Source organism: Crinia signifera, chromosome 2 (assembly GCF_055691185.1).
Source record: "Crinia signifera chromosome 2, ASM5569118v1, whole genome shotgun sequence".
Classification (NCBI taxonomy): Eukaryota; Metazoa; Chordata; class Amphibia; order Anura; family Myobatrachidae; genus Crinia; species Crinia signifera.
In genome coordinates, this window is record NC_139218.1 from 118,046,950 (window position 1) to 118,073,270 (window position 26,321).

The 26,321-nt window shown below is 42.4% G+C and overlaps 1 protein-coding gene across 2 annotated transcripts in view; it reads left to right on the plus strand.

Moving 5' to 3' along the window:
• SYT6 (synaptotagmin 6) overlaps positions 1-24,583 on the plus strand; it is a 400,031-nt gene extending 375,448 nt beyond the window's left edge. For both annotated transcript variants that reach the window (XM_083172753.1, XM_083172754.1), the window contains exons 5-7: positions 4,407-4,578; positions 7,811-7,961; positions 14,843-24,583. In XM_083172753.1, coding sequence (XP_083028879.1) covers positions 4,407-4,578; positions 7,811-7,961; positions 14,843-14,914 — 395 coding nt within the window. In that variant the 3' untranslated portion in view covers positions 14,915-24,583. The remainder of the gene's footprint in view (positions 1-4,406; positions 4,579-7,810; positions 7,962-14,842) is intronic.
• Positions 24,584-26,321: the final 1,738 nt, after the last annotated feature.

The window sequence follows — 26,321 nt, forward strand, 5'->3', positions numbered from 1 at the left end:
GCTTTGAAACAATGCATAGAAGCAAGTTAAGTACATCCAAACATATTAATAGTCGCATTATGCTTAGGCACATTTATACTCCAGATACAGTAATGCAATTGAGGCACAAGTTAATACCAGTATGGCAAGTGTGAAGCTTGTACTTTTAATGTAGGTGGCAAACACGCACAAGCCACATGAAACTAGTCTTAAATCAAACCTCCCACTATATGGGAAATGAAGATCGGAACCTCTTCATGTGCCAGAAAAAGGGAAGTGGACACAAGGCCTTTCTGAAATTAAGCCATACCCCTGAAGGTGTGCCTTACACTCTGTGAGCTGCTGACCAAGGCCATACAGTAGTTCCTCTCTCCTGTGGATAGATGCATTCCAAACTCTCCTCACACAATGGGACATCGTGGGCTGCGGATGTTATGGCGGGACAGTGCCAAAAATCTAGACTGTCCTGCCAAAATTGATCTGACTCGGTAGGTTGAATATATGTGCAGCTCAGGATCAGTTTCTTGTGGTTAACTTGCACTTACACACCCCTTACTGTACTTGCACTTATGAACATAGGTGTGCGCACACTGAGTGTTAGGGGTGCACAAGCACACCCTTATCAATAACTCTCACTAGCAATACTTTTCTTTATCAAAGACTTTTGCTTTTTAGAACTGTATTCTATTAAAAGAAGTACCCATTAATCAATTATGTGTGTTTTGCATTGTTAATTGTACTAGATCAGCGGTTATAAAACTGTGGGTCCTGACCCCAAAGTGGGTCCCGACCTTCTCAGCATGGGGTCGCGACTCCATGTTGCTGACCATCAGGCTGATGACTTTTCTAATCTCAGTCAGTAATTCAAGGAGTCTGAAAAGTCTGTTGGATTGTCTGTTATTTTAGACTCCTCCCATCATGTTGTGCCTCCACAGGCTGCCATGTATGTGCTGTCTGCTGACTACACATGCGATGTGATGACCTTCTGCAGTTACTTACTGGGGTCCTGTAGTTAATTGTATTATCTAATGGGGTCCCAGAGTAAAATAGTTTGAGGACCCCTGTACTAGATCATTGTAATATCACTATACATCTGCGTTTTCCATATATGTTTCTGACTTTATTTGTATGTATTGTTACACAGAGTAATTAGAAGAGTAAAACTGAAATAGGCGGGAGATTATGGTGTGGCTGAGAGACGTTTTATATTGTAGTGATTACCAATAGATGATGGTAGACACGCCTGATTGGCGGTATTAGAAACAGCCAATGGGCAGTTAGACATGCCCAATAGGTGGTGCTAGACACACCCCTTTGACAGTGCACCCTCTATAAAAATATGCTGCGCACGCCTATGCAAGGGAATAAAGATATTCTCCTCTCAAAGCACAAAAGATGGTAAAGCTACTTAACATCTCAGTTCAAAATACTAATGCAAGTTGCACACAATCAATGTAGAATAAATCTCATGTGATAACTAAATTAACATTACTCAAATGCACGTGTGCTATAAATTGCATTTCTGTCCTCTTTACCTATGCTCACGGTACAGTAGAGCATTGCATACTCACACTACTGATAAGAGTTATGTTTGAAAATAATTTTCAGAAATGTATGTACATTGATGTGCAGTCAGGGACTATTCTATCAATGAGGGAAAGCAATTGCTTCCTGATGATCATGTTATTGAGAACCTGTCAGTAGAGTGACTGTGGGCCTTATTCTAGTTCACTATTTCTGACAAAATCCTTCTTAGATGGACAAAACCATGTGCACTGCAGGTGGGGCAGATGTAACTTGTGCAGAGAGAATTAGATTTTGGTGGGGGTTTTCTTAAAAGTGAGATCTATATTGCAGTGTAAAAATAAAGCAGTCAGTATTTACCCTGCACAGAAACAAAATAACTCACCCAAATCTAACTATCTCTGCACATGTTACATCTGCCCCCCTGCAGTGCACATGGTTTTGTCCATTTGAGAAGGAATTTGCCTCTGAGAGTGAACCAGAATAAAGCCCAGTGTATAGTATAAGAATATATATCATATATATTATTTCTAAAGGGTGATTTTTCGTGACGCTCCCTTTTTCTACCTTCATACTTAACCAAAATCGATAAAAGATTAGGTTCTCCCCTTCTGACAAATTGATAATTTACAACTTCACATTGTATTGTTTGTTTACAAATCAAAGTTAAAATCTGACAATATCCCCTTTCAACTTTTGCACTACAATGTATCAGATCAGTGTATGAAAAACATAGGGGATTCCATGCGCTAATAAGACTAGCAGCACTGTTACTTTACTGCCATTGCTGCTACCAGACCACTGTTCAGTCTCTGCCCCCCACCTGACACCTAAAACAGAGCCCGCTCACCTACTGTAATTCTCCCTTCATATTTAACCACAATTGATACATGAGGTTCCATTTGAAAGATGCTAAATTTTTCGCGCGGCCCATCTAGTATTAATTTATCCTATACCTCAACCCACCATTTGTTGAGGCAATGGTACCAAGTGCACATGATGCTATTGTATAAACTAGGTTGCATTTGCTATTGTGCAAGAAGGGTACTTTGCTGGAGAGACTAAGGTCTTCCGAGAATAACTACACATGGAGCGGGTCTCGCTCTCGCAGGGGATGGTGGAAGATTCGCGCGCGCACGAGATGCCGCCTCGCCGACAGTCGCCCCCGGGTCCCCACCGCCTCGCCGCACCACCCTAACCCTGTCCATCTCCCTGAAGCGGAGACGGACAGGCTTCCCGTCCCACCACCGACGGGAAACTGAGACGCGTGTGCGTGTGAGACGCGCGCGCCTCAGTCAGATGGGGCACCTCTCCGCCAAATTCTGGCGCATTGCCAGCAAAAATGAGAGGCGCTCCATCTGTATAATGTTAGCTGTGCTGCTTCTGCTTGTTTTGTTATGAAGCTGTTGCTCAGCAACCTGCACAGGGTTCTCTGTGCAGAAGTCCACCTGCACTGGATATCTCATTAGCTGGTTACCCTTTATTAGGGATTCTCATCAGCTCCTCCCCGTCGGTGATACTGTCCTGCTTGTGAGAGTTCAGCATTAAGCAATGCAGCTCCCTTGTGCATTTCCCAGCCTGAGGGGTAGATTTATTATGCTCTGTGAAGTGATAAAGTGTCTGGTTTTTATCACCAGCCAATCAGTTCCTACCTGTCATTTTTCAAACCAAGCCTGTAACTTCACACGTAGGAACTGATTGGCCGGTGATAAAAACCAGACAGTTTATCACTTCACCGAGCTTAATAAATCTGCCCCTGAGCTCCAAGCCATGTGTCGGCGGACCAGCTTCCTGTTTCCAGCCTATATTTATTGTCTGAGTTCCCAGTCTGGAGTTTTTACATCTGCTGGTATCAACTACAGCAAGCTGCATCTCCTGACAATCCTGGTCGTCTGTACCTCTGGTCCACGAGTCACTTACTCTGGGTGTCCTGAGTCCTGCGGGCCTTCTGCACATTGCGGCTAGGTCTTTGTATACTGCTTTTCTATGTATATTTTGCATCTGGGTTGTTTATTTTATGTTGTTTATTTTATGTTTATGTTATGTTAACACCTTAAATTAGGTGTTCTTATTTGCGATGAGATCGCTAATGTTCCTTTGTATGCATCAAGGTCGCTTCTGTTACTCGCTTATTAGCAACAAGGTCACCTCTGGATCTTGGTCGCTATGAGATCGCTATTGTTCTTGTGTGTGCAGCGAGGTCACTTCTAATTTTGTGTGCATTGTCATTACTCTCTTTTCCTTAGTTTTTCAGGTAGCCTTCTAGTTTTACTTAGTTACAGTAGTTTTCCTCTCGTCATCCCTTAGATTCCACTGGTGCCTTGTTTCCCTGTAAGACCTGGTGAGGCGGACCTAATTTGTCCCCTTCAAACATGGCTGTTAAAGGTGAAGCCTTAGCACCACAGGAATGCAGTGGTTTCTAGGGGATACAATACAGTTAGCTGTTAGAGCAGGGTGCTGTGACCTTTTCCTATACTGGTCACAGCTTGGTTTTTGATATTCCCGTATTCAATTCATATATCCATACCCTGGTTATGTGATTTGCATTCTAACCTCTCTGCTCCTGGTTACTGTCATTTACTTGTGTCAGTCCCGAATCCTATTCTGTTTAGTTTTACTAATTTGTTATTTCTGATCATCCTGCAACTGTTCCAGGTTCCTTATTGCTCTAGTTCCCTGTTCTATCCTTATAGAACAGAGGCTAATCATAACATACAAGACAACCTAATTTTTGGCCACCCTTACTGCTTTCAGTACTCCTTACTGAGCCAGAGCTCCAGAACATGTGGCCTGCTGTTGGGCTTGTGTCAATGAAGAGGCAGTTTAGAAACCAGCATACTGATGTTTACTAATTTTACCCTCAGGGCCTCAAAGTTTACAAATGTTTCCATGTCTCCTTATAGATCCATATGTGAAGGTGTCCCTGCTTTGTGATGGGCGCAGACTGAAAAAGAAGAAAACAACCATTAAAAAGAATACATTGAATCCTACATATAATGAGGCAATCATCTTTGATATCCCACCAGAGAGTATGGACCAAGTCAGCCTCTTAATCTCAATTATGGATTATGATAGGTAAAATGATCAGCCCAATTATTTTAGTTGATTTTGAATAGATTGTATATAATTCGGATATGTATTGTGAGTCTCCAAGTGTGATAACCAATAATAATCTGCTTGAATGTAATTAACCTGCATCTTATGTTAATTTTGTGTCAATGTCATTTTCTGGCAACTAATCTTATTTATTACAGTAAGTGATGTTTACATAATGCACGCTAGTTATGCATCGTTGTAAAAAAAAAAAAAAAACATTTCAATCATTGGTATTAGTTCAGTGGAGTTTACCGTCTATATTCCCAACCACATGGATATTCTTAACGTGCACCTGCTACCAATATACAGTGGATGCAGCCAAACACATAAATTCTTCTGTCATAGGGTGGGATGTATTAAGGGAAAAATGCAGTAAATCACTTATTTTCGGGGGTTTTAGCACATTTTGAAATGTACTAAGACCCAGCCGCCCCGTCTTTGCCTGGCAGGATATCGCCACCTTTGGGTAACCTATAGAAGCCTATGGGTTTCTATCGCCACCTGCTGCCCACCGCAGACCGCAGATGCTGACCTTCATTCTCCGTGAAACTCCTCCAGGGATAGCCGCTGAGTCGGGGATGTGATGGAGACCCCCTGCACACCACATCACAGGTATCGCGGGGGGCCTCCGTCATTGCATTTCGATACTAGTCGCATATTTTAGTACATCTGCGCTAGCATCGCTGCCGCAGTGCAGCGAGGGGCGGCGATGTATTTTAATACATCCCGTCCAAAAGATTTTTTGGTATTATTATTCAAATAAAACTTAAATGCAAAAGCTTATATAGGGCAAAAATCCTTTAAATATCCCAAAATATACTTGTCTGGGAAGGTTTTTTTACACACAACAGAATGGTGTCAAGATTAGGCACATATAATGCATTCTTTACTCAGATTTGTCCTCGTGCATCTAGCCTCAGTACACCATGCTGTGCAAGATGCCTGGAGTGAGCGAGCTGCCAGGTCCCGGGGAAGTGCTGATAGTGTCAGGCGTCTTTTTTTGAAGAAAATGCATCTAAGACACATGGTGCAACTACGGTGCATAAGAAGAATGTGCTGAATAATTTCACATATGTCACTGGTGAGACTGTAAACAGAGCACAATAGAACTTGTATTGGAAAAAAGCTGCAGCTGCTACGTTGTAGCCTTTAGTGTGCAGATTATAAAACTCAGGGGTAGATTTATGAAGTGTCGATCAGGGGAATATGGGCAATCCCCGTGTGTTATGGCAGGGGATAGCGCTTATAGAATTTGACGGCAGATAAGAACCACTTGGCCCATCTAGTCTGCCCCTTTTTTAAACACCTGATCTATGACACCCGCTGTGCAGGAAGTGTTATAGCAGCGCTATAGTGCCGCTATAATAAATCTACCCCTCAATCGCACACAGATATACAAGTGCCACATATCAAATTAATCAGCACACTCTCCTTGAGCATTCTAATAACATTATGCTGCATGCAAGCTTTTTTGGCAAAAAAGAAGGCAAACATTTCTGACACTAGAAAATTCTTACCTGGCAGGCAGCGTTGCTTTTTGTAGTGACTGCAGCAAAGATTAATAAGGACACATCTGTCTGGTAAATGTTCCCACAACTGGACAGGTACTATGGAGTACATTTACAAAGATGGGAGTTCTATTGAAGATACAATGTTGCCCACAGCAACCAATTAGAATCTACTTCTTATTTATTTATTTATTAATGTATCACTTTCTAGAAGATAATAGATAGAATCTGATGGGTTGCTACGGGCAACATCCCACCTTCAATAGAACTCTCATCTTAGTAAATGTACCCCTATGTCCTATTCCATCTGAGATCATATAATCACTGTAGCTATTCTTTCTGAATTTATTTTGGTCTCCTGAGTCAATACACTAAGCATTTATCACTGTGCTTGTGTTCATTGAATTAACATTCAGCATTAGAAGCATTTTCCAGTTCCTTTACAGCACTTCTTTTTTGCATCTATTTTCTTTACCTGATATAAGCAAGTTTTCAGACTCGGCATTCTACCCCTTATCAGACTTACTTGGAATTTACTGGGTCTAAAAGATTTGAAATTCCCAGGTTTCAGCCTCATTCTGGTTAAGAGCTTGGTCGGGGACCTGGGATTTCATCATGGATAGTTTGCATTATATTGAATGGACACCTTCAATATACCACCCCTAGCTATCTTCTTTTTTTTATAAAGGTTTATCAGCAACTGAACACTGGTGACATCTGCGCGTACTGTATATTTAACACACTTGAAAATAATAGCTGCTATATCATTATATGGACTAATAAAGATAACGTTGGTAGTTGTGGCCCCAGTGTGTGGCACATAGGCGTGCCAAAATTTACACAGTAATCCCTGTTACCGTCACACACCCAATACATATGACCCATGCCATAATGCCCGTTACACATTATGCCCCACACCATAATGCTCACTGCACCGCTGCCGCACAACTGATGACCATTACTAAAATTCCCCCCCACACACATATATGCCCCCATAGTGCTATGTATGCCCCACACATATGCTCACACAGTGCTAGGTATGCCCCCCCAGTGCCAGGTATGCCCCCATAGTGCCACACAGTGCTAGGTATGCCCCCACAGTGCCACACAGAAATGCCCCCACAGTGCCAGAATAAGCCAGCAGCACAACTCACCTTCCTGCAGTGCTGCTGGCTCAGGCTGTCTCCGGGTCTTGTCTCGGTTGTCTCCACCTCCGGCCTCCAGTCCCCCCCCCCTCCTGCCGCCGCTGCTGCTTTCCTTCGGAGGGGTGCGCATCACACGTCTCTCTTTCCCCTTCACTGTGTCCCTGACTGGGCCGTCAGCCAATCATACCTCGCTCCTGATTGACTGCCAGCCCGGGATCTCTTATTGGTTGACAGCCTAGTCACAGTGACACAGGGAGGGGAAGGAGAGACGTGCGATGCGTTCCCCTCTCCTCTGATGGGAATCAGTTGTGGCGGGGGCGGTAAACCTGGGAGAGGCCACACCCCCCCGCCATTCACATATGCATGCATGTGCAGTGAAAGCTTGAGGGGGTATTTGTTATGGCGGTTAAGTCAAAGCTTATTGGTTACTGTAGACAACTTCTCCAATGGTCTGCATCTCTACTCTTTTCACTGCTTGATACATCACTCCCTATATATCAGTTTGATGAGTTGCAAATTTTCTTTGCTAAAATCTTTTTTTTTGTCTGTTCTATTCAGGGTTGGGCATAATGAGATTATTGGAGTGTGTCGGGTAGGTAATAGCACAGAAGGTCTTGGAAGAGACCATTGGAATGAAATGCTGGCATACCCACGAAAGCCTATAACACATTGGCATTCTTTGGTGGAAATGAAGAAGTCATTTAAAGAGGTTTGTGGGCTATTTACTGCATTTAAATGTTTTTTTAAATCTTTTTAATGTATATTCGTTGTATATCCATGTTTATTTTAAATAACCTTTTAGAAACAAAGCTAGCATAAAAATATATGTATCTTGACCTAGTGGTTCTCAATGTAGCTAACATAAATCAAACACATATATGGTCACTTGAATTACATTGTCTCCAAGCTTAAAAGCACACGGCCCAGACCCCACTCTTACTAGCCACCCACCTAGAATGACCTGTTCTGGTGGGAACAGGATCAAAATAATTAGCCCTAGGATGGACACCATAATTAAAAAAGAAGGGAGACATCTTGGTGACCATGTGCCAACCATTATTGTATGCAAATTCAGCAAACGGCAACTTATTCACCCAATCTCGTTGGGACTTCGAGACATAGCACAGAAGAAACTGCTCCAGGGTCTGATTGACTCGTTCCGTCGATTCCCATTTGATTGAGGATGGTAGCCAGAAGAAGGACTAAGCTTAATCTGGAGCGCAGAGCAGACTTGACCTCCAAAAACGGGCAACAAACTGGACCCCCCTGTCGGAAACAATATCCTCAGGCAGGCCATGATGAAAGACATTAGAAAGAAATAACAAAGCCAACTCTTAAGCCGAATGGAGTCCTGTCAAGGCAACAATATGTGCCATTTTGCTGAACCTGGGAAAAAAGGGGGTTTAAACTGCGCTAAGCTCATAAACATGCAACAGGTGTAGAAAAATAACAAATTTATTGGACCAAAAACTTTTGGTATTAAAAAGGCATTATTAAATTGCTTGATAATATCACTAGCTGTCACCCAGCTAGCAGCACATTAGCACAGAGCCTAATGCCCTGTAAACACGTCTGCCTGCAGCTCACATGTTTCCCACAGACAGAGCTGGCTGCTACAGGACAGTGCTGGGTGCTACAGTACTTGCGTGCACTGGTCATCGCCAGCTGTTTTGGAACTACACGTCCCAGCATGCCCTGCCACAGTTTTCGCAATCCATTATATAAAATCTGTGGCAGGGCATGCTGGGATGTGTAGTTCCACAACAGCTGGAGGACAGTACTGCGGTATGTACTGCTGGACACCACTAATAGAATGAATAACTCTCAATAGCATATCCAGTAGACTTTGTTATTATTTTCAATACACACAATAAATCTGATTTTAGAATTCTGGCATGACAGTTGCTGTGTCACATTTTTGCATAGCATATGGGTGTGGTCGACAGTGACCAAGTTGACGTTCAGTATGTCTTCATGATGAACTGTCAACAAACCATCCCTGGTTGAATAGTGGTCTCTTACCATTTCTCATTAGCGGCTCCAGCTTCTCAGTAGACCTCTTGCATTCCAATAAATATCTCTACCGCAGTGCCAAATTGCTCTTCCGGCACATGATCCCAGCAATGTCTTGCCGGAACAGAAGATATTGGCAAAAATTTACTAAGATGTGTATTTACTAACTAATCAGAATCTACTTCTTATTTATTAAGCACCCTTTAGAAGATAGTAGACAGGATCTGATTGGTTGCCCATAGAAACATCACATGTGAAGTAGAATACACATCTTATACCCCGTTCTCACTGCAGCCAAATTACCGGGTCTAGCATGTAGACCCGGGAATTTTCCTTTTAACGCGGGATTTTTGGCAGTGTGAACGGGTCGCATATCTGGATTTCATACATGGGTAAAACCCTTCTTTTTACCCGCGTCTGAGATCCGGATATGCAGACACGGGTTGACCCGTTCACACTGCCGAAAAACCTGTGTTTAAAGGCAAATTCCCGGGTAGAACCTCTTCACCCAGGAATTTGCCTTGCAGTGAGAACGGGGGTCCAGCGCGTCAGTCCCTGGCATTTTAATGCCGGGTAAAAGCCGTGTCTTTCTCACTCGCAGTGAGAACACGGCATTAGTAAATTTCCCCAATTGACTTAGAGCAAAACACTTTTGCACATTTCTTAATCAGGTCAAGTCACAACTTTTCCACACTAGCTGATTTTGAATATCTCAATTTCAACTTTTTCACTCCGCTCTCATGCACAGGTTGCTTAATCCATTTTGCTAGCCTATTAATTATCCCACCTGTTACAACAGATAGAAATCATGAAAACATAACCTGCTGTGGGTAATTAAGAATTGGAGTTGAAAACAACTAATTTTTTTCACAGATATTTAGATCAGCACTTGATAATGTACAAATATGTAGCTGGTTATTCCCCTCAAAAATCTGTCTAAACACAATACATAATTAGAGATCCAATAAGAAATCTAAAAATGTACCCATGAAAAGTCCTACAAACACCAAAGATCTTAATTTTAAAACGTATTCTGCAACATTACAGTAAGTAATAGTAGTAGTACAGTTCTTCCCTTGCTCCACCTTACTGCATATGATATTTATACGTATCATATATAATAACGGACTAACACTGTTGCTTATTGTACAGTACCTCTATGGGGGGAATTCATGTGTTGTGCACACTGGTGGTCATTATATGGTGGCCACTGGAGCAATTCAAGTGTTGCTTCATTCCGGGGCATTTTATGTTGTTCTGTATTTTTGACAGGTTGGTAACTAGTTTGAATATAATTACAACCCGTGTTTTCTTAATTAAAAATTATTTCTTAAAAATAATTATTAATTACCATTAATATAATTAGTTGAAATCACTCACTGTAGCACCTAACGTCTCAGTTTCCTTTGACATCAACTTACAGATAAATACAATTTGCAATAAAATCCCTGTTATGCTGACTATATTATATGTAATATACTTAGAGGGCAAAATAGTTTTTTTATACAGAACTATCTACAGTACTTCCTGCCAATTTTAATTAACAGAACTTCCCCTGCAGAGAGCTCAGTGACAACAGAAAATCAATTGTGCAAACGGACAGCTACAGGTGGGATTACTGTCGTGTCTATGATCGATAGTCCTTTCACTTGTAAATCCTATTGGAGTGATGACAATTTATTGTTTAGTGTCCCCTAAACAGTCCAGGTTTCCTAGTTGGTGCACAAGTGTTTCAATTCCTGGCTGATCCGTTTTAAAAATAATTTAGTATTGTCCTACTTATTTCAGTTGTGATATTGAGTTTATTTGGACAAGATTCACTGTTAGGGGACCCTGAGAACTGAACAGAAATTATACTAACCCAGATATGTCTACATTGACATTGGTGCCCTAAAAGAGCTGATAGACTTTTCCTGGGATATTAGAACAATGTCATACTAACAGGGCCGTCTTAATAGCAGTGTGGGCCCTTGGGCAAAGCAATGCACTGGGGCCCTTACCCATTCTTCCCTCCTAGGGGTGGGGGGTGCTATCAGCAGCAGCTTTGATGTCCCACGGGTGGCAGGGTGTACTCTATCTTCCACTAAACATGTAGGACCTGGAGCAGTAACTTCTGCTAATTACTCCTTTACTGCACAGGTGGTGGGATTTAGAACACTAACGTGTGGAAGGGGGCACTGAGTTGAATAAAGGGTCCCTTGTAGATGTTTTCCAGTTAGGTAGGGGGTGTTTTAGATGCAGGGGAGGGTTGGATAATGGAGTGGGCTTAATATTCGTCATTTCCGGTGGAAGGGCAGCTTGTTTGACTGCAGATATCGCCATTATCTGGAAATAGATTTCTTAGCCTTTAATAGTATAAAAAGCTAGAGTCCCAACTTTCAGGAGGTGCTGGGGACTTGGGGTTCAGAGAATAGGAGCCAGAGCAATCCATTGACAAAAATATAAAACTGTACACCAAATGTTTGGAGCTGGAGCAGGCTGCTGGAAGGCTGATGTCTCTGGTTCTGGGCATGACAGACACAAGCCCCTAGTGTTGACAGAAAGGGGAGAGTCCCAGCTTTTGGAATATACTCTCAGAAAAACTAAGTCAGAGAGAACCTGAGAAATATGACTGGGAAGTGCAATTAACAGGTCAGATGTGGACTGCTGCTTTGAAGTTGGATATCTCCAGTTCCCCAGGGCCGATTTTCAAAATTCTGGTATCCCTGGAAAAAGGGGATCCTCAGCTATCAGCATAGGGCCCTTATACACCTGTGGCCCCTTGGCAAGTGCCAATTAAGCCCATACGAAAAAACGGCCCTGCATACTAACTTCCAGTAGGTATATTTCAAGTGCTGGAATTATACATTAATTTGCTCATTATGTTTGTATTACATATGGCAATCCATCAATGGAAATTGCAGCTGATTATTACAGATTATCAGAGATCAGCTGCATTTAAAATGCTTTTTGAAGTTAAAGCTATAATTGCTTAAGAGTAATGTCAGAACTGCAATGCTATGAAACCTGTTAATGATCACCAGTTTCTCAAGATAATGTGCTGCTTTTAAATGCTGCACTGTTATATGCATATCTATTACATAGGTCTACATTTGCCATCCCTTCAGCTTGTCATGTAAATTCTCTGAGCTAAAGTGACACCTATAAGATCAAACATTTTATTTTAAATATGACAATTTAAGAATTAAATATTATTGCAGATGCTTTAAATGCATCTCAATTTAATATATATATTAACGGCGTGTGACGGACGCGCTCCCAGCACTTCCCCCACCTAACACTGGCTTATATAAGGTAAACACTTTATGTTTTATTTGTATCACCCACACACCTTGAAAAAGGGGGACCACCCCCGAAACGTTGGTTTTCTGTTGCTGTGAATACAACACGTTTTGACAAGACCCCAGAGTGCCAGCCTGCTTTTATTTACTACAAACTCCCCCCAGAGGGGCACCAGGGCAGTTGCCAACAGAGTGGAGAGTGCCGGGCCGCATTAAACTCTAAACTCTATATGTATATATATATAGATATATATATATATATCTATATATATATATGGATAGAAAAGGGTACCCCTATCTGCTTACACTACTAGAAATAGAGCAGCACCTCCGTGGGGTCCCTGCCGCCGCAGGACCGATAGGACCAATGGTTCAGAAATGCAGAGAAAGGCACAGATTGTAGGTGGGAAACGCACACTTTCCTCCAAAAGATTTTTCAGGGTGCAAGGGCTAATAATAGATACACCAGGTCAAACCATAGAGACCCTGAGTCCCCTGGAACGACAGGACCAGCACACCCTTTTTGTATAATGCAAAGAAGTTTTAATAGAGCAGTGTGTCAATCATAACATATAGCCATTGTTTGTCATACTTATCAGTGACTGGCATAAGACTGAAGACAGCAGCATCAAATCATGCAGATTACACCTTGACGGGCCATTTCGGTAGTCATCTACCTTCCTCAAAGGGCATCGATGCCACTGGCCCTAGCTCTGCCTAGTGGGGGGAGAGTAGGGGGGTAATTAGGTGGCAGAAGGAAAGGAGTTCTCCCACCTCTCCAGGACAACTTTTAGCCGTGTGTGTGTGTGTGTGTGTGTGTGTGTGTATATATATATATATATATATATATATACACACACACGTCCCTGATGATGAGCAGATACTGCTCGAAACATATGTCAGAATAAACGTTGTTTTTCACTGCTACAAAGTCTCTTTGAGTGCCGCTGTTCACAAGAAACGTATAAGGACACTGCAGTCACGGATGGCACCAGATGGCACCAGAGCACGACAGCCACTAATAATTTGGAGTGCCGGGATATCGTGGAATATATATATACATATATATATATCAACACAATATTGACGATAGCTTTACAGTAAACACTGTTGCCTACAAAATTATTTCCATTTGACTAAGGTTTTCTTATGACTTAATTCATGTAGCCTTTGTGATCATGTCATGTCTGCATTTTTGCTGCTTGAAAGGCTTTTCATAAATGTGTCACCTTAATAGCTTATTGACTTTCTCTCATGCATTTTATATACCATGACATGTATTTAACGTTGCAATGCTGCAATCAATTGTCAACATTAATTTTGAATACAAACTGCATACTAAGTGTATTGATTGAAAATAGATTTAACACTTTGTTTTACAGCATTGACAATGGCTGCATTTAGGTTTTAATTTGATAGAGTGAAATTTTTATATTTGGGAAAATCGTGTGGCACCTAAAATATAGAACATTTTAAAATATCTACAACACAGTATGTCCTAAACAGGTACTGTAGGTTTGCTTGTTTTTTAGCCATTGAATGTCATCCATTGCTGCCAATATGGTTAAAAAAATCATTCTAAGGGGTAAATGTACTAGATCAGAGTTCTACTTAAGATGAGACATTGCCCATAGCAAACCATCAGATTCTACTTATTTATTTAGCATCTTCTAAACAATAATAGATAGAATCTGATTTCAAGTAGCAAAGGCTGCAACATACTTTTCTACATATCCCTCCTTCTCTCCGGGAGAATGAAATGTACAAGGCCAGGCTCTTTGCCTTATTAAGACCTGACCGTGTCACTAGTATGGTTATAATCTGTGGATCCAGAGGTAGAGAACAGGACCAAAGTAATGTGATTGCCATTGAATAGCATCATATCGTCTTTGCCCCTCCTATGAATCCCACAATATCTGTATCATCCCACCATCATACCTACCTCATTAGAGGGTGGTCAGAATACTGGAGCTCCACCCACTCTTCTGGGGATTCTGGTGGAGCTACCCTATAAACTGTGAGTCGTATGCACCTTCTGGGAGAGTAGGTTAGTATACTGTAGATAGCAATGCCTTTAAAACATAAATGGACTGATACAGAGTTGGAAGTAAACCAAGAGTACATTGTTTCCAATCACACTATTTTTTGAGCAATGTGTACAGTATAACAATAGAGAAATAACACCTACTGTATATGGAGCCTATAGCTCCACTCTTCTCTCTGCTTGATAGATAAACCCCACAGTTCATAAATCCACTTTGTTTCTTTCTCTAAATATTTTGTTTATTTTCCACAGTGGCAAGGCCGAGCAGCTAGCTTTGACAGCCAGGGCTCGTGCCCTTCCCCAAAACCACCACCTACTCCTTGAAAGCAGCCAATGTAAGCACCTGAATTGCCACAATACCCTGGAGGACTTGGTAAGAATCCTTAACAAGAGCTCTCACCATCTTAACAGCAAGTCATAAAAACCAATAAATCAACTGGTCTTTGCATCGAGTTCAAGACGAGAGCTGGACAAGTGAATAAGTGGTTTGGTTTTGTCTTGGTCTGTTGTATGTTAAAATGTCATATGTTGGTGTTTTCTCAATTTAAATCAGAAATTGGACATATAACAGGAAGATATAAAAGCAGACTGGAAGATTTCAGCATTGCAGAAAGGAATCTAATTTTAATGTGCAAAATATTTATTGTTATGTGGACAATGAATGTACATTGAAGTGTTCTTCTCCACAGAAAACCAGGAAGATCTAAAGACAGTGACATTACTGCTGACGTGTTCCACTATTGGTCAGTTAAACGATGATACTATACATCAAGGAACAATAGGGAATTGAAATAGCTATGATTTATATCTGTGCTCATGCTCTGGTATGTTCTTTATATGTGATATGAGAACAATATCATCAATGTGTTTTGTCTTTAACGCTGTTACTTTTGTGTAAAATAACAATAGAATGCTTTTACATGTTGAGCTTGATTTATGCTTACAATAACTGTCACAGGCAAATTAAGTTAAAACTTTTCGTAAGAGTTGGTCTTTAAACACCCCATTCACTGGAATTTTAAGGGTGCATGAGAATGCAGTTCACTTCATGCTAAGGCAATCCTAAAACCCTAACATATGATGGATGCCTTATGCAGTACTCAGGAAGTCAATACAGACAGCATTGACATAAAATACAATGTTCACAGCCAAGTAAACATGCTGCATGTCATCTGTAGCTCTCTGCTTGTGAATGTTTTTTGGATCAGCACTTTTTACTATGCTCCATATACGGTCTAAGCACCTATCCACATGTGCTGCTGCCATGTACAGTATGAGCAATTTCTCCATTCTCACTTAGTAATGCACATCACCTTAAAACAAATACATAAGTGTATCACTGCCTTTTGTTCAACCACGTTTATGCAACACTACACACAACACTACACGCGTTCTTTGATTTAAGTTCTTTGCACACTTAATGTGCTACTAAAAATGAAACATGCATTTACCAATGTATAAGACAGACCATCTTCTGTAATCACCAGAAAGTGAATTCTGTGGCTCTGTGGTATATTTAAACAATCTTTCAATGATAGTCTGTACTTGTGGGATCAAAGGGTCCGGAAATCCGCAATACAGGAAACATGCAAAATAGTACAAAATAAAAAAAAAACAACAACAAAATTCCCTGCAGTGCCATGTACAGTTTGAGTGCTAACATATCTGTGAGAGGGGATTGATATGTAATCCCGGCGGTCGGAATCCCGGTGGTCAAAATCCTAATGCCAGAATCCCGACCGCCGAAATCCCGACATGGGGGGGCATGGATTGCCCCCCTTGCGGGCTCACTGCGCTCTTCTCCCTCTGTGGGTGTTGTGGACACCCACAGAGGGACACAGTGCTGGGATTTCGGCGGTCGGGATTCTGGCGTCGGGATTTTGACCGCCGGGATTCTGACCACTGTGTGAGATATTCAAAATATCCGCTAAAAATGCCAGCATCGCTCACATTTGTTATATAAATTCAAATAAAAAATGTGTAAAAAAATATTATATTTCATACCTAAAAGTAAACATTACAGATCAGTAGGATGAATAAAAATGTTTGCTTGCCAATTTTCACACCTATTTTGACAAATTCACTTTGCACTCAAAGGGTTAATCACCTCTGATCCCATCCATCCAAAAATATATACAGTATGTTATAGCTTGTAGATAATATTAGTGAACATATAAAAAATCACAAAAAAAAACCTGTTTCCATTAGTGTTTTACATTTGCCATTCTCTTGTCATGCTTCTACTCCTGGTCTAATATATTGAACGCATTTGTATTCTACACATAAGATATTTCTTATCCCAAAGATTACAGTATCTGTGCTTCAGGCTTCATCATTTAAAAATAAAATGTTTTAGTTTATATATATTATTGTCAATATTAGCTCTTTCAGATAAAGCAACTCTTTTGGAAGTCATTTTTCATCTAAAGTCTATGGCACACTGGCAGAGGCGTAGGGAGGGTGGAGCCACCGGAGCTCATGCTCCGGGCTCCGATTGGTGGAATGGCGCCGCCGGCCCGCCCCCCCTCCGCAAATGATCCCCTACAAGTATCTCATACTACACTAATGGCGGGCAGCGTGTGCCGGCGGCTGCCCTGCCCGGCGCCTAGCTGCTGGTCCTGTCACTCAGCGTCAGTGGCGTAGATCCGAAGTGGCACCGCTGCAGCTGCCCAAATAGCTGATATTAGTTAGGGATGCGGAGGAAGCCCTTGCATCCCTGACTCCTCCCCCCTTCGCTACACGCCGCCGGCGCCGCTCGGCAGAACGCAGCGGCGCGCACAACAATCTACCAGCACTTGTAATGGACGCGGCGGCCCCTCCACTGCCGCGCGCAGCAGGTTGGCAGGTGACCATGCGCTGGGAACAACCCGCAGCGTCTGCAACCAGCCGGAACAGCAACCAGCCCGACACCTCCTGCGCCGCTCCCCGGGGCCCCAGGCACCGCACCTCCGCACTGTTAGAAGCCCTCTGCCTGCCCCTCTCCTCCTTCCATGGCCCGCTGATGGGAGCTCCCTCTGAAGCTGCCCCAGAGACTCCAAACCCGGAGACAAAAGACCCTGGGGAGACAACAAATCAGCTGCCTGCCCCTGGAGCGCGCCAGAAAGGCACCACCGAAGGGAGACCCGGTGCCCAGCTCCAAACAAGCCGCAGAGATTTCTGACAGGCAAGGTGAGCACTATATGAGTACACACTAGGGAAAGGGATTTACATGTCAAAAAAAAACGCAGGGGGGGGGGGTGGATGGGTTCAACATCCAGAAAAGCCCATTGCCCCACAAAGCCATGCTGCACCAACACCCCACTGGAAAGGCAGCCTCCTGCAGAGCTCCGTCACTGTCCCTGCATCCCCCACGTCTCTGTCTCCACATCCCCGCCATCTCTGTCCCCACTGCCCCCCGTCCCAGCATCCCCTCTTCTTCTGCCCCCACATCCCCTCCACCCCTGCTTCCCCACATCCTCTCTGAGTCATCGCCTCACCCAAACTCCGGCCCAATCTGTGTGCCACAATGCGAACCCTGGCTCAATCCATGTTGCACAATGCGATTCCGTTATAGGGTCTTATATAGTGCCGCAGATTCCGTTAGTGTCTTATAAAGCGCAGCAGATTCCGTTATAGCGTCTTATATAGTGCAGCAGATTCCGTTACAGTGTCTTATATATTTCAAATGTAACATGCCAACACATGTTAGCCACGCCCCCAATTCATTACCGGGAGAGGGGGGGCGCGAAATATGCCCTTGCTCCGGGCACCATGGCACCTAGCTACACCGCTGCACACTGGTGATCTTTCCCTCGCCTTATTTATAGCTGGTGCTAGCTGATTGCATTTTGGAACTTAAATACAAGCTCAAAAGAATTAAAGAAAAATATTAAAATGAACAAGTTTGAGTAGTTTAATCGCCCTAGCCAGCTATCAGTGGTTATAACTTTGTGTAACATTGTATTTACTCTTGCATTCTCTCTCAGTGATTTTCTAAGTCTGTTAAAATGCTGCTCACAGTGTTTTTATAGTATTCGGAGCATCAAAATCAGTGGAAGACATTGTTATTTTTAGAATAAAATGATCAGATAGTTCAAAAGATAAATAATTCACATTCACTTTTAGGGTTAGAGTTAAGGGCTAGGGTGGGTAAGGCTGCCAGAGGGGATAGTTAGGGTTAGGCACTTGGCAGAGGATTAGGATTAGGCTGTAGAAGGGAATGGTTATGATTAGGTACCAAGTGGAGGATTAGGATTAGGCAATACGGGTTGCGTTAGGTCAGGCATTCACAACCACGGTCCTCAAAGCACACCAACAGTGTGACATCCAAGCAGATTTTTGTGACATCCAAGCTTGAGCACAGGTGACTTCATTTGTACTTGAGTTATTTTGAATGAACCATCTGTGCTGAAGCATGGATATCACTAAAACCTGCACCATTTTCCTTGTTGACTAGTTACATGTCAACTTTTTCACCCTGATTATTATTTAACCCTGTCGACCTATGCCCATGTCAACCATTTAACTGTCAACCTTTTCACTTTCTTGACCTTTTCACTCACAATTTCCTCCTATTGAATGTCAAAAATCTGTTTTTGAAATATTAACTATCTATATACTGTCAATCTTTTCATTTAAACCCAGTAATAACGGACCACTGATCTCTAAAGAGACTGTCTATCAGGATGATAATTAAGTATAATGTAGGTCACAGAAATGTAATTGCTCATTAAACAGACAAAATCGTATGTGCAATGATTATAGATGAAATTAAACCAAGACTCGAAGACCCAGATTTAGTGGACAATATACCGTAGTTTGATACTGATCAAAATTTAACAGAGATGTTGGTACAAATGAGCAATGGTCAGGAAAAAACTTGATAGATTCTTTGCTATGGCACAGCAACACTTCTAGCCTTGCTGGTATTATGTATCTGTCTGTTGGCTGTGCAGGAGACATTTTTGCAGAAATAGTAATTTTTTCATTGACTGAAAGATAAATATAATGTTCTTATCCTTACTGGCCTGTGGCTCTACATTATATATGACACATTTGGAAAAAGATGGCGTCATTTTAAAGAACAGTGATATACTCATAGGACAACGATACTGTATAATGACAAGATTTTTTCAGTGGTTCATACTGTTGATACATGCACGGTCATACAGACTTTTCTGGGAATTCAGCTATATATAGTATTTTCTCTTTTTATACACTATTACTAGAAAAAATTAGGCGATTCACCTTAGTATACAATATATTTGTAAACCATTCGATATTATACATTTTATGACTATTTGTACATAATATAAACAAATATGTAATGTATTAAAGTAATGCAAAACAATTTCTATTTTTATTGTACATGACTGCAGAATAAAGCTGGCCATACATCTACAGATCGATTGTTAGATTGGGCTGGTTGGGACAAAAACCTGGTAATGGATGAGAGAAAATGACAGTTGACCATTTGCTTTGAAATGCTGGAAAACTGCCAAAAACTGTCACTCATCCTTTACTAGGTTTTTGTTCCAACCAGCCCAATTGTCACGTTTCGTGAAGCACCAGCTGGAGTGTAATGGAGGCTGGGTGCTTTGATGTAGGGCTGTTGCATTAACGACAGAAGGGAGTGAAGCAATTGAATAAAGTAAACCGTATTTAATGAAGATACTGCGGTACAGAATATGAATGATGACACAATAATAAAACTGTAGTTTCTGATGAATGATAAAGTCAATAATATACAATACTTATGGAAGAGCTTTGGGGATGATTGGTAATTGAATAATTGAAAAACTGCAAGATTGGATGATTGAGCGATTGGAAGAAAGATTGGATGATTGGTTGAAGAATTGGATGATTGGATAAGGATTGGATGATTGGTTAAAGAATTGGATGATTGGATGAGGATTGGATGATTGGTTGAAGAATTGGATGATTGGATGAGGATTGGATGATTGGATGGTTGGAAGAAGAATTGGATGATTGGATGAGGATTGGATGATTGGAAGAAGAATTGGATGATTGGATGAGGATTGGATGATTGGAAGAAGGATTGGATGATGAAGTCCGAATGAATCTGTGCTGAGTAGGATCGTAGCTGCAGAAGCAGGGGTGACCACAGAGATTAACCGTCAGGAATGAGGGAGAAGATATTACCCCTTTGAGGGGTTAACCTTGTCCTATCCGTATAGGCGGCAGCGGGTTCCTTGATGATATGGTACATGCAGTGAAACAATCAGCAGGAGACTTGAAGGAGACTTCAACAAAGGCATAAGAACTGTAGTAGCACCTACAGACAGCCAGGGAGGATCAATGATGCGTGCGGGTAGACATCATTGTACTGACTGCCGGTCTTGCCCAGCAAGTCAGTATTTGAAGTGTGAGTTGCGCGGTGATTAGTTGCCACTTGACCTCACTGAATGGAGCCGCGCAGCATAGGCTGAAGGATCCCAAAAGATGGCAACCGCCAGAGATGGCGACGGAAACCAGCCGGCGGTGATTGTGCGTGGAGGCACTGCAGCCGACGTGTCCAGCCAGAGGCCTGACCTGACACGGATCCATCATGGCGGCTCATGTCTCACGCTATCCAGAGCCCGTCTGGCACAGGAGCACACACCACCACTGTCACCCAGCGGTGACAGCGCGACAGCATGCACTCTACCAGCATGGGAACCAGCAGCGGAGGTGAGCGCCAGGGCAGAGGACCTGTCAGAGGTTCTTGGGCTAGGGACAGCACAGAGGGACCGGGTAGCTGACATGGTGGTCATGACACCAATCTGACAATCAATCTGTAGATGTATGGCCACCTTAATATAGTATCCCAAAATACAGTAAGTATAAGGCTAGGTACGCACTAACATTACCTGTCTGCAGCCTGTTATCAGGTGTATCATGTGTATACACCTGCCATATCTCCAAATGATACATTATCCATTTCATAGAACAGATGATATATCATCCAATTTGCACCCTGAATAATGCTACTAAATATCAGACTAATTTGAACATCTCCTGTGACTGTTCTTATTTATTTATTTTTTTACTAATGAATTATAGTCATCCTTGAAGCCTACAAATACTAAAAGCTGCCTTATATAAAAGAGCTATTTAAAAATGTATGAAAGAATATAAATTGAATTTCCAATACAGTGGTATAATTTGGGATGTTGCACTTTGTAGTTAAAAGAAAATATGTGCAGCTATGTACTTACACACCCTTCTTGTGTGGCTGAAACAGTCTGCCATGTTGTTTAATGGGATTAATCACAGCAAGACTGCTGTCAATAGGAGACCATCTTCTTTATTTTCTAATCTGGAAAATTGGGGGTTATTCTGGTTTGTTTGGATCCTCCATAGCACGCACGTTGGTCCAATGTTATGGTTGAGGGCACGGCGAACAGAGTGTTTGCCGAGTGCACGCACCCAAGACTGCGAGCAGGGTGTGCGTGGGGTAGCAGGCCAGGGGATTCGCCCATGCAAACTCCCAGTGTTTTATGGGGCTTCCCATGAAAACGATGGGCGATCCCATGGAAATTGCCCAGTGTTGCGGGTGCGGGGAATGGGCAGCTGACATCACCGGATGTCAGCTACCCGCCCAGTTCCTGTCCAGTGTGAACGTAACTCTAAGTGACCTGAAAGTCACTTAGATATGCTTGTACTTTCCACATCATTCTCTGGTCGACGACCATCGAATGATGTGGGTGTTTCCCCATAGGCTGCCGACAAACCCAGCATGCAGGGGGGGGGGGGGGCAGCCATGTGAGCAAAATATACTGTAATTCCAAATTATGACAGAACTTGAAATGTTGAAATGCTGTGAGCCTTTAATATGTAAAGAGAATGTCTACAGGGTCTTCCCTTAAACTTATGCTGATTTAAAGCTACTATAAATTCTCCAGACATTTCACTTTGTATTAATCGGGTGTGGATTGAAAATCATAAGGTCAATAGGTTGAACATTATTTGTCGGCATGCAGAAGATCGACACATGAAGAGGGTCGACAAGGTCCATACAAGCAAAAGGTCAACATGGATGACATGGAAAAAGGTTGACATGAGATTTTTTTTTTTTTCTGGTGTCTACTGTATGTTGACATAGGTTGACATGGACACCATATTAGTGTACCGTATCCACTCGCATGTGCTTCAGGCACACTATTATATTCTCCCTCTATGCCCACTGGGATAGTAAAGTATGAACAAGTCAGTGAAAAAAAAAAATCCTGAAAAACGCAAGTTGACCTTTTTCCATGTCAACGTTTTAACTGTATCAATCTGGTCCAACAGTGTCCAAATGCATTCCAAACAAACAGACAAATAACAGATGACAGATCTGTATGAGATAATAGACGACAAATATGTAAGAGATCATGGCCCTGGGAACTCTGCTCCTCCCACTATATAATTCTCAGTCTGTGGCTTCCTACTGCCTCCATTCCCCTCCTCACATCATGTCCTGCCTCTATCATATTCAGCCCTGTCATCACTAACATTTCACACCACTCCTAAAATACTCTGTGCTGCTGGGGTACATGCTCCTCTCACTATATAACACTCAGTCTGGGGCTTCCTGCTACCTCCACTCTCCTCCTCACATCATGTCACTGCTTCTGTCATATGCAGCCCTGTCCTCACTGATACATCCCTCATCTCCTGATATACACTGTGCTGCTGGAGATCATGCTCCTCCCTCTCTATAACTCTCAGTCTGTGGCTTCCTGCTGCCTCCATTCCCCTCCTCACATCTTGTCAATGCGCTTTCAGCCTTCTGACTGTTGTGATCCAGACTACCACTATATTGTACCCAGATCTAAAATGTGTTACTGTTGCACTATGGAATTGCCCATTTATGCTGAAAGCAGATTCTGAGAATTGCATCTTAATTGTCGAAATCCATTGCTACCTAAACTGTTAGCCATGTTGCACAGATTCAATTTGCATTTCAAATTTGTTTGTAATATTACTACTTTAGCACCTTCTTTCCAATGTCTTCAGTTTGTCTTTTCTGCGACCTGCCCAGCCTTTAATTAGAATAAATGCCTGCTCTGTAAAAATAGTTATCAAATGTACTTCTGTATAAACAAGTTTCATATGTCTAACCTATTCAAATAAACTGATTATATTTTTATAAACACACATTTTTAAATAAGCATCAGTTTTACGGACCCTTTGGTAAATTTAGTGCAATATTTTATAACCAGAATTTTAGGTTCATAAAAGAAAAAATAGCACTAGGTCCACAATTGGTTATGTGGAATGGGGTGGAAAATCTGAAGACAAATGAGAATATTAGGCACTTGTGTACTATCACGGCGCCCATCGCTGCGCTCGCCACGCTTCGGGTTGGCGTTCATACTGGGGGTGGTGCATTTAACATTGTAAGCACCCATTAGGGTGCTTATACAATTTAAAATCGTATAGGGGGCTTAAATGTCGCTGTGCATCGGGTGTATGGCATGCGTGGCATGCGATGCGATTAAAAATCGTGCGACTTAATATCGGGGGCGCCGTGATAATACACAAGTACCGAATATTATAATATTAACAGGACTAAGTATTTCATACAATACCCACAGGATCATTTGTAGAAAAAAATAAACTAGTTAATGTGAGAATATACATTTTAACAAGAGAATAGGCATGTAAAGACCATATTAGACAGGTGTGGTATCAAACATATTTCTATATTAATCAAATTCACAAATTTAACATATCAAAACAACAACCAGTTTTTCATTCCACTTGCTTCTTTATGACATGTTTCACAACACTTGTTGCCATATCACTTTAATAAGGCACAGCCCCATTGTAACAAACAAACACAGATTCTGATGTTTATAATTATTGTTTCCATACTTATTTCTCTATTACTGTGTTTATTAGTGTACTACAAAAGATGGAAAGAGAAGCACAATATACGTGGTTCATTGTGATCTTTGTCAAATGTGTTAGGATGGTATTTTACTAAGTAACATTTCTCAACAACTGAAATAAAGTTTTCTATGAGAAGTACTGTAAATGTGGTCTGTCTTGATATATTTCTGAAATATCTATTGTATCTGAAAATACTTCTACTACTCACTCATGGGCAGAAGCCGGGGTGTAACTAGAATTTGCAGGCCCCATACCAAAATCTTGAACCCCCCCTACCCCCTCCATGCCATTGCCACAACAATACCCCTCAGGGGAACAGTAGAGAGATAAAGGGAGGGTAGTGGGAGACAAAAGGGTTTCAGGGGAAGAGAGAAGAGCAGGAAGAGAGAAAGAAGGGTGGTCAGGGAGAGAGTGGGGAATTATTGTAAAAGAGGAAATGAGAGATAGACAGGGGGGAGAGAGAGAGAGAGAGACAGAGACAGAGAAAGATCAAAAGGGATTATAGAGGAGAGAACAAAAGAGAGGTTGTCAGAGAGAGATAGAGAGAGAGAGAAGGTAGAGGAGCCAGCGGGAGTTAGTTGTAGAGAGTATTAGGGATTGAGAGAGAGATAGGGGGAGCAAGAGAGAGTAAGGATAAAAGTCTCAGTGAGCAAAAATGAGAGAGAGAGGTAGAGAGAATAAGAGAGATGGCATGTGCCAAGGAGAGATACAGTCAGGGAGAAAGAGAGACAGAGTCAGGGTGAAATAGACAGTGAGATAGTGTGAGAGACAGTGTTAAGAAGAGAGAGATAGTGTCAGGATAATGTAAAGAGACACAGTGTCAAGTAGAGAGAGACTGTGTCATGGAGAAAGACAGTGTCAGGAAGTGGAGAGTGTCATAGAAAGAGGCTGTCAGGAAGAGAGAAAGACAGTGTCAGACAGAGAGGAGTGTCAGACAGAGAGAGAGACAGTGTGCAGTATTCAATGCCGGTGCGAGCGGCCGGCGAGGGGGTTAAACTGCGAGGATCACAGAAAACCAGTGATCCTCGCAGTTTAACCCCCGCGCCGGCCGCTCGCACTATGCAACGTTCCGGGGGAATCCTTGCAGTCACAGAACGGCGAGGATTCCCCTAAACTGCGAGAGCCGCGGCTAGTGCAGCAAACTCGCTGTAATTAGCCTCGGCTCTCGCAGCTTTTGGAGGCACATTCGCAAATTCCCCCTCGCTCAAAAAACGGAGCGAGGGGGAATTTGCGAATGAGGGGGGTCAGTTGAATACTGACAGGGTGAGTGGTGACTGCGAGCAAAAAGTCCTGCTCGCAGTCACCATTTGCCCACGGCATTGAATATATGCCATAGTGTCAGGAAGAAAGTGAGGGAGAGTATTATCATGGAGGGAGAGAGGAGCAAGAGAGATAGAGTGTCACTGATAAAGAAGCTAGAGAGAGAGGGTAGGGGAGTGAGCACTACCTGCACCTGACTCTAGCACAGGTCTCTTATAGGAATGGGCACTTCCCGGCATTAGGTACTGTTCCCTAAATACCTGTGAATCACAGCACTTAGACCTGGCTAGTGAGCCCTATGACCTCCTGCATCCTCTGTGTGGCTGCAGCCTCATGGAAACAGGGGGGTTATGCCATCAGCGGTGCCCATTTATAGCGAGGGTAAAGGGGAGCTATATGCCTTGGAGGCAGCCAGTAACTGTACATTTCCACCTCAGTACCTGATCAGGTCATTTTTACTTTCCGTATTAAGACTTGTATAATGACCGAGACACTCAGTATTATTCTAACAAGGTGATTCTCGATTTAACAGCGCTAATTTGACCGCTGATGGGTCGCTAACCAGGAGCACTGCTCCTATAGATACAGACAAGAAAAACAATATAGGGTAGCT